This window comes from Mytilus californianus, unplaced genomic scaffold (assembly GCF_021869535.1).
Source record: "Mytilus californianus isolate M0D057914Y unplaced genomic scaffold, xbMytCali1.0.p SCAF_12, whole genome shotgun sequence".
In the NCBI taxonomy this organism is placed as follows: Eukaryota; Metazoa; Mollusca; class Bivalvia; order Mytilida; family Mytilidae; genus Mytilus; species Mytilus californianus.
The window spans coordinates 65,015,584-65,032,605 of NW_026262604.1; the positions used below are offsets into that span (position 1 = coordinate 65,015,584).

Genomic DNA, 17,022 nt, shown 5'->3' on the forward strand with positions numbered 1-17,022 from the left:
CCAATACAACCAAAACAAAAGCAGTTAGGAAATGAAGTCAACCAATGACCGATTTGCTTATTTTTAAACAAAAAAGTCAATTTGAACATTTAAAGGCCGGATTCGTCTACCTCATATAATCTTGTCAGGCACTATGAGGGGTGGACAACGGGTCCCTGATGCCAACTTCCCTCCCCTCTAACTCCCACTTCCCCACCTACTCCCAGTTCCCTCACTCCTTACTCCCAGATGAAAATTGGTCAAAATGTTTATGGAAAATATCTCTATCTTTGCTCCCCCTCCTCTTCCCCCGGTTCCTGCCCCCTGACTCCCACTTCCCGCCCCCTCATTCCAATGTTCCCTCACTATAGTATTGAATTATGTAAAAATGTATTTAAATACTTGCATGCTCATTGTCTATTGATTTTGATATTATGTCTTAGGAGTAAATAAACTCATCATAGACACCAGGATCAAAAATTTGTACGCCAGACGCGTGTTTCGTCTACAAAAGACGCATCAGTGACACTAGAATAAAGAAAGTTAAAAAGGCCTATTAAGTACGAAGTTGATGAGCATGAGAAGACGACATAAGTTTGACTTACTTGCGTCTAACCTTTTTTGCGATATTTGCAACAAACAAAATATGTTAAAACTAACAAATAGAAGAATAATAAATTGGGCTAAAACTGCAAATGGTCAGACCGAGAAGAACAGACGGTAATTTTTAATTATCACAAATTAATGAGTATGCTGGGTATAACTGAAATGTTGCATTTCAAAAGTTATTTGCGAATTTCTCAACATGCAGAAGCATTACATTTTCTAAATCCGGTACATCATGTACATTGGCTTTAACGTTCCTGCGTTTTTAGTCCTATTGCTTTCCCGAAACCATATATTAGTGTAAACAATATTTTTATTGTGACAATAATAACATAAACATTACAATATGACAGTTTATTAGGATAGGAAAACAAGTGAAATTTTACTTTTTTAAACACATAAAACAATATATTAGACCCGACCCTTTTCTGTAATATATTGCCTTGTTTTTCCTTCACCATTCTGACTTGTTTGTTGCTATGACGAACATTTTTAATTGCTATATCTACGTGTCACTTATATGGTCAACGTTCGTTACGTGCAGATTGCAACCAGTTTAGGTCACAAGTCGTACTTATCTTTAAATAAGTAAAGATAAGGTTGAAACTACGAACTTCATTTTAAACGGAATTTAGACAAATCTTGTAATGGAAATTGTTCATATTTTATGTGTATTTGGTGTGATTGCATTATCAAGTGTAAGTATTATACATAATGGTTCACATGGTTAATTAAATGGCAGTTTAAAATAATGAATTTACATGAATATTCATTGATAAATTTGCCTACACAAGTAAAACCGAATTTGAGGTGGGTCTCATTGGGGTCTAAGCATGACGCGGGATTGCCAATTTTTTTGCAAGCGTGACACGTGAAAGTCAAATTATTGTGCCGTGAAAACGGGAATAAAGTCTAGAGGGATACGGGAAATTACAAAATAATGAGAATTGCTTACATACATAGTGTAAGCGGGATACGGGAATCTGACAAAACAGTAAGCGGGATCCGGGATCAGACCCCCCAATGAGACCCCCTTTGAGGGGATGTAGTCTTTAAGGGTATAATGTGGTCATATTTTTAACGGAACGAATCTTACATTACCACCGGGCCTGACTATAGAAGATCTCAACCTTATCTCATACCTACTAAGAACTGATTGAACAGAAGATTAATGCCGTACATATATCGTTGATGAAAAGGTTCAAAGAATTCATTGCGCAGAAAAATCCTCATGTAAGCTCACCACATCGCTTTGCTGAACATCTGTAAGTGAACGTTGTGTAATGTAGACAACGTTACCACTGTTTCGAAGTTCGACGTTTTATAAGACTACGGTATACAAATACCTTAACATATAAAATCTACTGCGAGTCATTGCCCTATAATAATGCCTTGTTCAACAAACGAATATAAAGAAAAGTTATGTGAAGACATTTTTGATAGATAAGTTTTGGCTAAGAAGACGAATAAATTCGAAGGATACGTACATTGTCACAAAATATGGTGTTACAATAAGTGTTAACACTTAAGTGTTGGTTGACATAAAAAATAAAAGTACATAAACAGATAAATCAAAACAAAATAAGGTAAACTTTACCTGTAGGAGTTGCAACAATAAAGTTAGTTATATTGTAATAACATCATTTATTTGTAAATGAACAGTTTAAATGTATTATGCCGGAACAGGCCCTGTCCACAGGGCATATGTGCCCTATAGTAGTATACCAGTACACACACAGCATTTTCAAAGAAATTAAACGGAGCAGTCAAAATTTGGAGGTCACTTTATACATGAGCAACCCCAAATAATACAATCAATTAATATGCAGCATGCGGCATGTAGAGGTTACGACTGGTCGCTCAAAGTCAGAATAATGTGTCCCCTACACAATTAAAAATAAGAAGATGTAGTATATATGGTTGCCAATGGCGCAAACGTTATCAACTAGAACGTTATAAATCTCGCAGCGTGTCGGTCTAGTAAAAAATTGGGTTTAACCATATCACAATAACATTTCCATGTCATGATACGCATGTAATATTTGTCATTGGAAGTTAAACACAGATTCATTATACTCTATTTTGATCGTACTGTATTCAAAGAAATAAATTCAAAAGTGTATTAAATAATTGCATAATGCTTTATCTTAGGCTTTCAAACTAACAAGTACTGATGGTTGCCCAAATAGCGACGGAATCTTTGGATTTTGTGTATTTGACCCATCTAGGAACTGTGTTAGACAAGAACAGTGTCCATTCGGTAAGTTGTACATTGTTTAATTTGTTTATCACATGTAAAAATGTATTGTTTATGAAGTACTTGTCCCACCGCATGAATAGTAGAATAGAGAATGAAAACGGGGAATGTTTCAAGGAGACAACAACCTACCAAAGACTTGTTTTACATACTTATTTTGTAGAACCGTTCTTAGACTTAACCACATTTATTTAAGTATATAGCAAAAATATATAAATAACGATTATGAAGACATTCAAGCAATGTAATGAGACCAGACAAAATCTTTGTTCCAAAACACTATAAAACATGACATCAAGTGGAATATATGAACCACTAACCTTATGAACGAACAAGAAATTGAAGAAATACCTCTTCCCGAAGGTTTCCGGTGACAATCCTGAGGGCTCACACCTTTCAGCAAAATTTAAATAGCCCTTAGGGTTGAATTGAGTGATCATTTACTCATATAACAATTGTGAATTTTATTTTATCCCGTTTCCTTTTTTTTCAAATGAAGGGAATTAAAACAACATTATTATTATATTTTCAGGATATAAATGTTGTCCGTATGGATGTAGTTCACAGTGCTTAGCTGTTACTGTTAAATTCCAGCACCTTGGTATGTTTATTTTTTACCGGCAAACATTTCTTTGTTGTTCCATTATATTTATATTTATTATTCATTTATTTAATCGTAACTTTTATAAGATTAGGGCAATGTATTGCATATCGTCTGTACAATTTGATTCTCTCATCTTGAGCAGATAGTGGTGAGTTTTAAAAATGAATCTAACAACGTTAACATTGACAATTTCAATTTTATTATGAAACTCCTTCATGATTCCTGTTTTGAAGTCGATTTTGATCATACTTTCCAAATAATGCGCCGATTTTTTTTATTATCTTTGACTGAAATTACTATATGAAAGACTCTTCATGACGGTCTTGTTAAACACGGAATTTAGAATTGTTTCACTTTGATTGCATCCGATCTTTCAATCTCATATTTGAAGTAATACATTTAACAAAATTTCGATTCAACCATTGACGGTCAAAAGATCATTATGTTATCCATTTATCCATTTGCATTGTTAAAGTATGTCCTTTTCACCAAATTATCGTGGTAAATAGTAGTACCCATGTTCGTCTGTCGTCCGGAAATTTTAAAGTTAATATGAAAGTAGGGAAATGTGATATGATTGCAAATGAGAACTATCCACCAAAGTTCAAAAGAAGAGAAATGGTTGTCCGATAATAGATATGTAAGTCAATGAAGTAACCATGCATAAGTTTATAATAGCTTGAAATAATAATTGGCAAGTTATAATATACAGTATCTGTTGTGTTTTGTAGGTTCTTGCCCATCCGATTCAACAGGCTCATTAACCGCTAAATCATGTGGACACGATCAAGCATGTAAGACCAACGAGAAATGTTGCGGTGGCCATTGTGTTGCCGTTCGGAAGTTTTCTGTGAACGTTCTGGATCCAATCCAGATTCAAAAATAAACATCGGTATCACGTGACTGTCATATCAAATTTCTTTAAAATTAATTGTGCAAATATAAAGATATTATCACGAATAAATGTAGCTAAATGTAAAAGAATTGTGAAAAATCTGACCAATAACTACATGTATGTCTGTATTTTTTTCTCAATTCCTTTTAAAGTATAATGAATGCATTAAGCTAAAAAATATATATACCTTACCTTTATTGTAGTAACGGGAGGGACATGCTAAAATAGGGCTAATATTATATTGGATATATAGTAGAATTTGCACTGAAATGAACTAAAAGTGAATTTAAAAAAACCGTTCAATAACTATTTTTTTTTTTCACATATGACATGTATCAAACATCACTCTTTCGATTCCAAGTCAGAAAACCGGGTGTTGCGGTGGAAAATTTTGATAGGGGGGCTCTCAAAACCCACATTTTACCATTTTTTTTATGAAAATAAAAATGTTAAATCAAAATATCCAAAATTAATTTTAAAAAATGTAATTAGTTGGCGCTTTGTAATCCCAGAAAAACAAAATTGTAATTATTAATAGAAAAAAACATGCTTAAAAGGTAAAACTTCATGAGGGGGGGAGGGGGGGGGGGGGCAAAATTTCAGGAGAGTAATTTATTATCAGATCTTCACAAGCAAAAATTACATAATCAAAAATAATTAAAAAGAAATATGGAAATGTAATTAAAACAAACTTAAAATACATAAGAGAAATTCATTTAAGATGAAAGAAAAAAAAACAGTGGTTAATTGGGTTTTGAAATTTGAGTAGGGAGAATCTCAAAACATTTTTTTTTATTTTACAAATAAAAAATATCAATAGGAATTGAATTGCATATTTTTATTTGAAAAAAAATAGTTTTCTAGTAAAGACTTGCAAATGAAAATACTAGTTATAAATCAGAATGGGGAATATCTCAAAACACAAATTGAAGATTTAAAAAAATAAAATGTAATGAAATACCTTTTTTGCATAATCAATGAACCATGAAGTTAATTAGAGGGGTTCAATTCCAGAATGATATTATTTATACTCTGATGCATATAGGTTCATAAAGTTTCATATTGATAGCACAATCCTTTGTGGTAAAATAACTTCCACCTGCAGTTTAACCGGAGTTTGAACCAATAGACTGACTGACACAGAGATGTAAACACTACAATCCCCCTACTTTTAGTAGAGTGTATAAAAAATCTAGTGAGGGGTCAACTTTAAAAACAGATATCTCATACAGAATCCTGTTTAAATCATTAAAAGCTGGTCTTTATAGCCAGCCTGCCTAAGAGGCTTGGGTACACTTTAAAGGCCGTGCGAACTCCTCTCTGGGAATTAACGAGACTTGTTTTCTGTCAAATCATTTATCTTGATATTTTGCTGTGCCATTGTATTTAACTGTTTTAATTTTTTTGAGGCAATATGGAGCAGACTGTCAGTGGACAATTCCAATGTCATTGAGTGGAGATCACATAGTGAACTCTAGCAGCCTTTTATAGCTGACTGTGTTTCATTCGTAATCATACCACATCTTCTTTTTTTATATCTACTGCACCAGGTGACTTGGTGATGACTTCATGCATTTGTTCCAACAATGTTCATTACTACAGACAGGACTAACATTTCCTGATCTATTTTTTTGTTTCTAGGCCAGATAAACATAATAAAAAACCAATCTTCTTACTGCTTGAGTATTTAATAATTTCAATATTAACAATATAACAAATAACATAAATTCAACAATGAACACAAGGTAACTTTTGTTGTTCTGCCAAGTAATAACCTCAATCATCCAAATAAATCTTTTACACATAAAAGCTCTATAGTTTGAAGCTGCAGACCAAATTTTAATATTAAAGCCAAAATACATGTGACAATCACTATATCTATGTATATGAAAAGAATTTTTGAGGTCCCTAAAACATAAGGCTGATAACTGACAGCAAATGAAATTGTGATTTTTTTGCAACATTATAGGATTAAACTTATTTACTCGACAGAGTCAGTTAACTTACAAACAAAAAAAAAGGACTTTTATGTTAAATTTGTGAGTCAGAGACCAGATTACACAGCAACAACCTCTAAAAAACGTGCTAAATCATGACAATTATTAATTGATACATTTTTAATATTTGTTTTCCAAATTTTATCTTTCTTCAGTAGTTTCTGATAAAAATGTGACAAAAAATTTCATTTTGGCTATCATGTGTAAAATTATACAAGTTTTCGGTAAACTGGAAGTTGTTGAGTGATGAATCTTAAAATGCATCACACGGTAAAGCTCACTTATATAAACCCTGAAATCAAATTTTAGAAATCCTTATCTTGTAGTTCCTCAGAAAAATGTGACAAAATGTATTCATGAGACAGACGGACGGACAGACAGAGTAAAACAGTAAACCCCTATTTTTTTAAAGTGGGGGGATAAATATTAAATGTTGCCCTATTTATCAATACATGTACATGATTATACAGTGATAACATCATTCTTCATTAGAAAAAAAGTCGGCTATCTTTTGAATCACTCTACGATTGTTACTAATTCTGGCCTTTCCACTGCCTGTCTTTTCACTCAACAAATAGAACAGACCATCAAATTCATCTCTATGATAAGAAATTTTCAAATGATTGTAAGTCAATGATGAATCTTCAAGTTTCTTGAAAATAGTTCTAGAGAGGACCTTATTTCTTAACAAGTGTTCTAAAGACTCTATATTCGCTTGCACACCATGAAATGTAACTTGGTGAGTGCTGTAACAATAGTCAGATAGGAGAACATCAATTTTCTCCGTCTTTTTTTACCATAGACATAAGCATTCTACAATCATCTAAAGCGTTGTAAGCGGAATAAGCTTCATTCAACAGTTTCTGAGCAATGTACTCTTGCTTGTAATTTTCAAATTCTGGATATAACATTCTGAAGAATGGTAAAGTATTACAGAATCCAACAATATATCTAGAAAACTGATTCCATAATTTATAAAATTTTAACTGATTAAACAGTATGATTCTGTCAAATCGCCTATTGTTATGAGCAGCAAGCACAATGTTTTTGTCACTGGCACAAAGTGACATTAAAAACTGTATGAAATCTAAAAGAACTTGCTGTGGGTGTTTATGAGAAACTGGTTCATCATTGTAAAGGAGCTCATTTGTCGCTGTATTAAACCTAATTCCTGTCACTCTACATGCATCCTCTTAAATTTCTTGAGTAGGAGTTGCGTATCTGTTAAATTCCTGTTCCTCACAAACTGCAGAAATTTGTGTAATTGAACTTTGTCTACCTATTAAAAAAAAGAAATTAACTAAATATTCTGATCAAAATAATTAGATTGATTGATTGTCATGCTAAAAGTTCAATTGCAAATATCTTCTGCATAATTAAACCAAGAGTAACAATAGTGGACACAGACCAGTGTGGATAGTACTTAGCAGTCTGAGAGTATTGCATTGGACTATGAGTCAACTTACTAAAAGATACCCCCACATCCCACATTTGATTAACTAAATTATTTCAATTATCTCCCTTGGAATTTTTTCAGCCCAGGATTATTTTTCTTTATGCATATTCCAATAAATGTGCATCTATGACTAACATTTTGTGCAAGTTTCATAACATTTCCTTGATGAGGCATTCTTAAAAGTTGCAGATAAAAATTGTGGAAGGACATTGTTTGATGCAACTAATGAATTCCTGATTGTCTAGATTTTTTAAAATCTTAGATGAGTTTTTTTCAGAATAAAATAATATCATTGTTATACCTCGGTGTGGTTTTTTTTAATAGAATTATAAACGAACACATAAACCTTTTGAACAAAATTTTCTGTTGACTATTCACCTAATAGTTCAAAAGACTTAACCAGCAAATAGTTTTTAACCATTTCCTGAACTTTGGATAAAAGTGACATCATAGTCTGATAATACATCATTCTGATGCCATGGTTTTCTGTATAAAAAAACACTTATTGACTGGCTTTTTCAGACAATAGCAAGTTTAACTATGTTTCCATTCAACCCTACCCATTCAATCAATTGTCCCTATAGCCAGGCAATAAGTATATAATATTGTCAGAAAATATCAAGTTTTTGTGAATACTTTGCAATAGGTGAAATTGTTTGGCAAGTCTTGCATATTCTTTTGCTCCTAAAGCTTGTACAAATACACTTGATATTTTCCTATTTCCAATTTATATTATACTTAGTCCTGTGGTCTCTAAATCATAAAAAAATACAACTTTCTCAATATGCTCACATTTGTCCTCTGATGGTCCTGGAATAACTGTCAAATCAGGTTCTTGTGCATCAGCTAAAATATACAATTGAGCTCAAATTACATCTTGTAAGCAGATTTATCAGAAACAATTCAATATAATGAATAAACTTGGAAAGAAGGGATGTAATAACACTGTGTTCGTTTTTGTGTTATAATCCAATGTCATATGAAAAAGTAATGGAAACACTTTCTTTTTGTTAAATCTTTAAAATACATTTTGATTTCAAATTTCTTTCTTATTTTGTTTTTGTTATATATTGGATATTTTGATATTTTATAAATCACATATTATTAGATGTGAAATTCAAACCCCAAAAAAGAGTAACAATCAATCATTATTATAAAAATTGATCAATAATATTAGCAGGGATATTTTATTAATGGAAATTAGTCAGGTTCTTTCATTGTCAAAGCTATCTTAAAAGGTTGTTTATCATGAAAGTTCAATCATATTCCCAAAAAATCCATCTTGTCAGAAAAACTCTAACAAGAATTATCTTTCTTTGTTGAAAAATGGTAAATCCCAAATTAATCTATTATAACTATAATTTTATATTAAATATTTTGAAATATATTTAATATAGTGTTTTAATGCAATGTTGTAGGAACAATTGTTGTTTTTTAAAATTCTTATTGAAAACATATAGATAAAAGATTGCTAATGTACATTTGTAAATCCATTTAGCTATCTTAAGAACAATTTATACATACCAATGACATTTGAGCAGTAAGTGTCCCCTCCCTAGGCCTGATTTCATGACTTTTTGTTTCTGAAGATCTCTGACTTGTAAGTTTTAAACGTTGTAACTGTAAAATATAAGAAATAATCATTCCTTTGCATTGTTTCATGTAAAAGTAAAGTTTACACATTCTAAAGCATGACAAATGTAATGTTTATTCACAAAGTTATAATGATACAATAGGAAAATATTTTATATAAAATTTAAAAAAAAACATCAATTCTTAGGTGTTTTTTTATTTTAAAATTTTCAATCTATATGATCAAAGGGATATAACTCCCACAAAAAAGGGATTTTTAATTTCTTTTTTTGAAAATAAGAAATTTCAAAAGGCTGCATAAAAACTGTTTTAACTATGATTAGAATTAATCAATCTCCTTCAAAGTCATTCAATGTATAAAGATTGTGTCCAAATGAAAATTCTTAAATGTTTTTAAATCAAACCTTGAATTCTTTTGTCTTTGCTACAGTCCTTTTCCTGTTGACATCCTTGTCTCTTATTGCAGCTGTGACTGTTGTGGCAATTCCAGGACTAATACCAAGCTCTTTATGGACCTAAAAACACACACACAAGCACTTGGGAGCTGTGTCTTGAATGATAACATTTCACAAAGCTACCATCTTAAATAACATTTTCATTATTCTTTTTAATATATTTTTGTCTCCATGAGTTTTATGCGATAACGGTATATCTTTCAACTTAACCTGAACCAGTTTTACAGTTTTTTAAGTTTATAAATATTATTACATATGATTTCAAAATGTTTGCAGACAATAAAATATGTCACTTGCATGTTCCTACATTTTCTTTCTAAGTACAATGTACTCATTATACAAATTATTGGCGGTCTCTCTTTTTGTTATAAACTCATATACTGTGATTCCTTTATTTTCGATGGTATCAATTTTCGTGGATTGCTGAAAACTTCCATTTTTGTGGATATTTGATTTCGTGGTTTTACCAATCTCTGCATACAAAGCCTAATGAAAATATGTTATTCGTTGAACATTTGAATTTGTGGTTCACCTGAACCCACGAAGCCCACGAAAATTGGTATCCAATGAAGAATAATGAATCCACAGTATATATATTCAAACATATTTATAATCCTATTTTACTTCTGATTAAAGCTTGTCAAATTACAACAACCGCCATATGATCTTTTAAAAAAAGTAATTTGATGAAGGTTTTATTTTACTTTATATAAATAAATTATTAGTACCTGTGCAACATATTTGTAGCCTTCATTTGTTTTGACAAACAGCAGCAGACAATCTGTGAGCTAAACTTCCACTCTCACTGTAGTGCTTGTCTTTTGGGGCCTTTGACCGAACAGTGTTGTTAAAGCTCTCATTTGGATTACTGGAATCTAGTTTGCTCAACTTTCCCGGGTCAAGGTCTGTAAACACCTTTAAAAGATCTTTTTTCATGTTTTCATCTTTGAGATCTGCACCCCATGGTATATTTCCATGCTTGGCTGTGGGGTTGTTTTTCATTTGGCACCAATCTCCACAGCCATCATGCTTACCAAACTGGTGTAGCACTACAGATGGTAAACTGTTCTTTATTCTGTCTGAGTCACCTTTGTTTTGGGCTAACATGAAAGAAAAGCTTTTTAGGAGAGCAGTAATTGTTTTGACTGAGAGTTCTTTATATTTGCCTTTTATTTTGTGGAGCCTATTGGATATGTTCTTCTTAACATGATTGATGTCACTGACTTTTTCCAAACATGAATCAACTGCACATCTTGCCCGATTGAATGCTGTACAATCGTCATCTCCTATGAGCGTAACTACCGGGGTATCTTTTTTTTTTTTGCGTCTTTAAGTGTTTCAACAATCATGTCTGGTTCCATAGATTTTGCTTAGCCACACCAATTTTTACGACATTTATGTTTTGTTGGTAACCGTTTTTTTTCAATTTTGCAACATTACATTTATTACATCTCTTGTATCTAGCACTGTAGCCAACCACCTCTCCTGTCTTTTTCGCAATCAATGAAGCTGTTCCTAAAAAATAGTTTTCAATTGAATATTTTTTTTATGTTACTGGATTTGATTAATTATATGTAACAACCACTTTCATGCCAAAAAGAATCTAGCTCCTGAAATATAATTGGTATTTTTCACATAATTGTACCTTTCATAAAAATAGTTGATATTTTTAATGTATTTTCATAACCCTATTCATTTTTATACGCCCGTTTTTTATCTGCTGGTGGGAAATATGCATTCAAAATATTATTTTTTACCTCTATGCCATTTTCAATTTTGTTTTGCCAACAAACATAAAGATATTTTTCATACAATTTTCCTTCCTAACAAAAAGAAAAGAAGATGTGGTATGATTGCACATGAGACAACTCTCCACAAGAGACCAACATGACATAGAAATTAACAACCATAGGTCACTGTACGGCCTTTAACAATGAGCAAAGCCTATACAGAAGAGTCAACTGTTAAACGCCCCGAAATGACAAATAAAACAATTCAAACTAGAAAAATAACGGCCTAATATATGTAGAAAACAAGAATGTGTCAATAGTACGCGGATGCCCCATCCTCACTATCATTTTCTATGTTCAGTGGACTGTGAAATTGGGATTAAAACTTTAATTTGGCAATAAAATTAGAAATATCATATTATAGGGAACATGTGTACTGAGTTTCAAGTTGATTGAACTTCAACTTCATAAAAATATACCTTGACTCAAAACTTTAACCCGAAGCGGGACAGACAAACGGACGAACGAACGCACAGACCAGAAAACATAATGCCCATTAATGGGGCATAAAAATAAACAAAAATAAATATGTACCATATCAACAAACCACAACCACTGAATTACAGGCTCCTGACTTGGGATGGGCACATGCTGTCTGATAATTCTTCAAATCATGTATTTTAATATACGTTGTTGCATACAGCGCTAGCTATAACATGTATAAAATGCACTTAGCTGATTTTTGATTTTCTGTCAAAAGGAGTAGGTCCAGTAAGACCCCTTTTTGGCCCCAAAATAAAGCAGTTTTACAAAATTGTTAGAATGTAAACTTTTAGCTATTTATTGGAAAGTAGAATACTTCTTTTACATAAATATGGGCTGTTTTTGACAATACAATGCACATTTATCAGGTACTAGCATCATTAAGTAATGCTAAATTACTGAAATCTTCACAATTTTAGCATTCGAGTTAAATTTTAGACGATTTCCGTCTTAAATGGAAGTGGCCGCATTTGTGTTCATTCTTAATATATAAAGGTTGAGAATGAACATGGATGCAGCCACTTTCATTTTTGACAAAAAACCATCTGAAAAGTGACATATTATGGCATATTTGATAGATTTTTCATATTTAAGCTTGAATTTGAGCGTCTTTAATGACTAAATCTGTTCAAATCTTTCACATAAACTAATTGAATCGACTGAAGTAGACACTTAAGTGTTTAAAAAGTGTCCAAAATCTTTCATCAGATGACCCTGAAATTTGATGCCCAAATCGGCCCTTACCGGACCTACTCCTTTAACGTGGTCAAGGTGAATTCTGAATATTGTCTGATGAAGTATACGTTTTGTCAGAGAAACCCGTAAAAAGTAAACAAGATGGATAAAATTGAATTGTTATATTTCTTTCGCCAAATTCTTTTGCAAACTATGAATTTTTTTTTGATTTTTTTCATTTGCAAAATGTGTAAAAATGGGGACCGCCAGCGGAAACCCTGCTTCCAAGCATGATATATCTGTTCAATATTTCGTAGTTTTGAGAATAAATTAAGTTTTTTTTTTTAGTTTTAGTATGACATGTAAACAGACCATAATACTTCCATCTTAAGACAGGTGAATTATAAAGATGTATTTACCAGACAAACTATTGTAACACCTTCCTGAGCCCCTTTTCTGATAAGCTCCGTCTGCTGATGCTGTTATTCCAGTTACATTAATAGGTTCACACACAGAATTAGTGTTATCTGTTGAAGGTATTCCACTAAGGGCTGTTGCAGTTTTTGACCTTCTAGCAATGCCATGAATTGCATCACTGTCATCATTATCTGCTTGTAAAGTACCTGAAATGAAAAATTGATTGGATAGTTAAAAGATAAAAGTATTGCATATGGACAGCAATCCTACAACAGGTCCGATTCCTCTGAAAATTTAAGAGTATATAGATCTTGACCCCATGTCAAATTTATTCTAATTGCTTCAGTTTCAGAGATATAAGCCAAAAACTGCATTTCACCCCTATGGTTTATTTATAGCAATGGCAGCCATGTTTGTTTGACAAAACAGAAAATAAAACACAAACCTTGTACTAAATATTCTAAGTATTCTAAGGATAAGTAAGCCTTAGTTTGGTGTTCATTGTTTCATATCAGGTTTTATGAAAGTTAACAAACTCAAATAATAAACAAATTACATGTGAGCAATTAAGGCTCTAGCGAACCTCTTGTTAATCATATGAATAAAGTCCTATCTTTCTTTAAAGACCGGCATATAAAAACTTATGTTGCATTAGTTATGACTTTAACCTTGAATTCATGCTCATTTAAAATAGTGCTAATTTTCACACAACAAATCACATTCACATGCATGACATGTGTAGAATGGTTCAATCCTTTGTAGATTAATATTCAATACTAGAAAATATCAGGCTTACACAACATTGTGTAAATCAAATAGTGTGGAACTGAAAATCAATAGGGAGCTTCCTCTAGTTATGCTTATTGTTGTGTATTCAATTTATCTGTTGATGCAATTTCAAGTTCAGGGCCCTAAAAATAGTAGTCATTGATTTACTCACAAGTTTTGGATAGCAATCCCTCCTCTAACAAAGCATTGTCTACTGACTGTTTTGCTATATGTTCAAGTATAGTCCCAACCTCTTCACATCGTCTTCTTATCAGGCTTTCACTGACATTTGGCAAATTAAGTGATGTAAATAAATTGTTAAGCTGTATTGGTCCTATTCCACTGTGATACATACCTGAAATATTAATTTTCATTTTAAAAATTGCATTATTTGTATGTGTTAATACATTTTTGTACATATAATATATAAATTACAAATCTAAAAATTTGAACAACGGTACTACTATAAGATGATATACTGCAGCTGTGCTATTTGAACAGTCAAATTGCATTGACCGTATATTCAAATGTGGTATACAGTTACTGACCCTATATCGCCTTGTTTATTACGTAGACAATGCGTTTCCGTAGAGTTTAATTATATGACGTCAATAAAACATACAGGTTCGCAGAAATTTTACGTCTTTCGCTCAAAATTAAGAAATGATGGTTTTTACCCTGAATACTTCATTTAGAACAGGTATACGAGTTGCAGTTTATATATAAAGAAAACAGCATACATTGTTATATGTGTTATTTGTATTCGGCGCGAAAAAAACATTTTCTCGGCACAGCTTCGCTTTCTACCTGTTTCTAAGCCTTGTACAAATAACATTGATATTTCGAGACAATGTATGGTTATTCTATCTGTATTATACGAAGATGTTGTTACTAGTATTAAATGGTGTTGACAAATATTTCGGCTTAACAAATATATATATATATATATATATATTAGAGTTTTCAAATCGTACAGTTTTTTCTAACAAGTTACTCGGATAATCGTTCGACGGATTAACTGGTTAACACGGTAGTTCAAGTTCATGTTTGAAGGTCTTATCCATAGTACCCTAAAAATGTACGTTTTATAATACGATGAATTGAAGTTTGTCCTTTGGCATTATAAGGCTTGTCTGTAAGAAGTCCTGGCTAAGTTTGACTTTTAATAATCCAATGCACCGTATCTACTATGGCGTTTGTAATAGTTTCCGATTGAAAAATTTAAAAAAAACTTTTTGATCATGTCGAATTGAAAATGTCTGATACGAAGATTTTTTCGTTTTTTACTGATGTCTCAGAAAATAATGTGAAGTGTTTCAATTTGAAATGATTAAGCCTGTTACTGGAACCATCAAATTTACATAAAGCTACATACACGTTGATTTGCATTTCACAATTTTTCAGTTGGCATTTCGTTTATAGTATGACAAATTAAGCCTTAAACGATGGAGATTGCAAATTCAGATGTAGGTCTACGCAAAATTACAAAAAATGTAGATCAAAATTAAAATATAAATGAAGTAAATCGTAAAATTTGAATCGGATTACTGATTTAAAGTTACTGTTTAAAAAAAAAACAAGTATACTAATTATGTTTACTTAAGATCTTGCCTCGAGCTGATAGACAATTTAATTTTATAGGTTTTTATACGACCGCAAAAATCGTATATTGGTATGACGTTGGCGTCGTCGTCCGAAGACATTGGTTTTCGCACAATAACTTTAGTTTAAGTGAATGGATCTCTATAAAATTTTACCATAAGGTTCAATACCACAAAAGGAAGGTTGGGATTGATTTTGAGGGTTATGGTACCAACAGTTAAGGAATTAGGGGCCAAAAGGGGCCAAAAATAGGCATTTTTGTAACTTCCAGACAATAACTTGTGTGTTGGTAAATGGATCTCTATAAAATTTTACCATAAGGTTTAATACCACAAAAGGAATGCTGGGATTGATTTTGGGGGTAATTGCTTCAAAATTTAGGAGTAAGGGGCCAAAAAAGGGGCAAAAAACAAGCATCTTTCTAGTTTCATGACAATAACTTGTCTGTAAGTGTATGGATCTTTCTGAAATTGTACTACAAGGTTCCATATCACAAATGAAAAGCTGGAATTGAGTTGGGGGTAATTGCCCAAAACGTTTAGGAATTAGGGGCCAAAAAGGGGCCAAAAATAAGCATTTTTCTAGTTTCCAGACAATAACTTGTGTTCAAGTGTATGGATCTCTCTGAAATTGTACTGCAAGGTACCATACCACAAAGAAAGGGAGCGGATAGATTTTGGGGGTAATTGCCTCAAAACTTTAGGAATTAGGGGCAAAAAAGGGGCAAAAAACAAGCATTTTTCTAGTTTCAGGACAATAAATTGTGTGTACGTGTATGGATCTTTATAAAATTGTACTACAAGGTTCCATATCACAACGGGAAAGCTGGGTTTTGAGTTTGGGGGTAACTGCCCTAAACGTTTAGGAATTTGGGGCCAAAAAGGGGCATAAACAAGCATTTTTCTAGTTTCCAGACAATAACTTGTGTTCAAGTGTATGAATCTCTCTGAAATTTTACTGCAAGGTACCATGCCACAAAGGGAAGGCTGGGATTGAGTTTGGGGGTGATGAATCATAAGGGGGTTCAAAACATTTGGTGGGGGGAAATTTTTTGGGGTTATGGCTCAAATTGTTAAGGAATAAGGGGCAAAAAAGGGGCAAAAACAAGGGTTTCCAGGTTAATGGAGAATTACTTAAGTACAAAACATAATTTAAAAGCAGTGTAAGGTTGGTAATTCAAACTCATTTGAATATCTCACCTACACTGCTTTTAAATTATGTATATTGGAAATTTGCCAAAAACTTTATTGTTAATAAATTCCATTGGAAATTTGCCGATACCTTTAGTATAATAAACTCCATTGGAAAGTAAAAATTGGCTTTGGGGGGTTATGGCTCAAACCTTTAAGGAATAAGGGGCAACTGTTCAGGGTTCGACCTCTGGGGTCGTATCAAGCTGCGCCCAGCGGAGCATTTTATTTTTATTAACAATTAGCAATCAGTAT

The 17,022-nt window shown here is 32.3% G+C and overlaps 1 protein-coding gene and 1 pseudogene across 1 annotated transcript; one reads left to right on the plus strand and one right to left on the minus strand.

Moving 5' to 3' along the window:
* The first annotated feature begins 1,225 nt into the window (after positions 1 to 1,225).
* LOC127722209 (perlwapin-like protein) lies at positions 1,226 to 4,909 on the plus strand. Its single transcript, XM_052229115.1, has 4 exons — positions 1,226 to 1,283; positions 2,737 to 2,845; positions 3,375 to 3,443; positions 4,178 to 4,909. The coding sequence occupies exons 1-4, from the start codon at positions 1,233 to 1,235 to the stop codon at positions 4,330 to 4,332; spliced, it is 384 nt and encodes a 127-aa protein (XP_052085075.1). The 5' UTR covers positions 1,226 to 1,232; the 3' UTR covers positions 4,333 to 4,909.
* Positions 4,910 to 6,013: 1,104 nt separating this feature from the next.
* Positions 6,014 to 11,257, minus strand: LOC127722212 (uncharacterized; annotated as a pseudogene).
* Between the last annotated feature and the right edge of the window lie 5,765 nt (positions 11,258 to 17,022).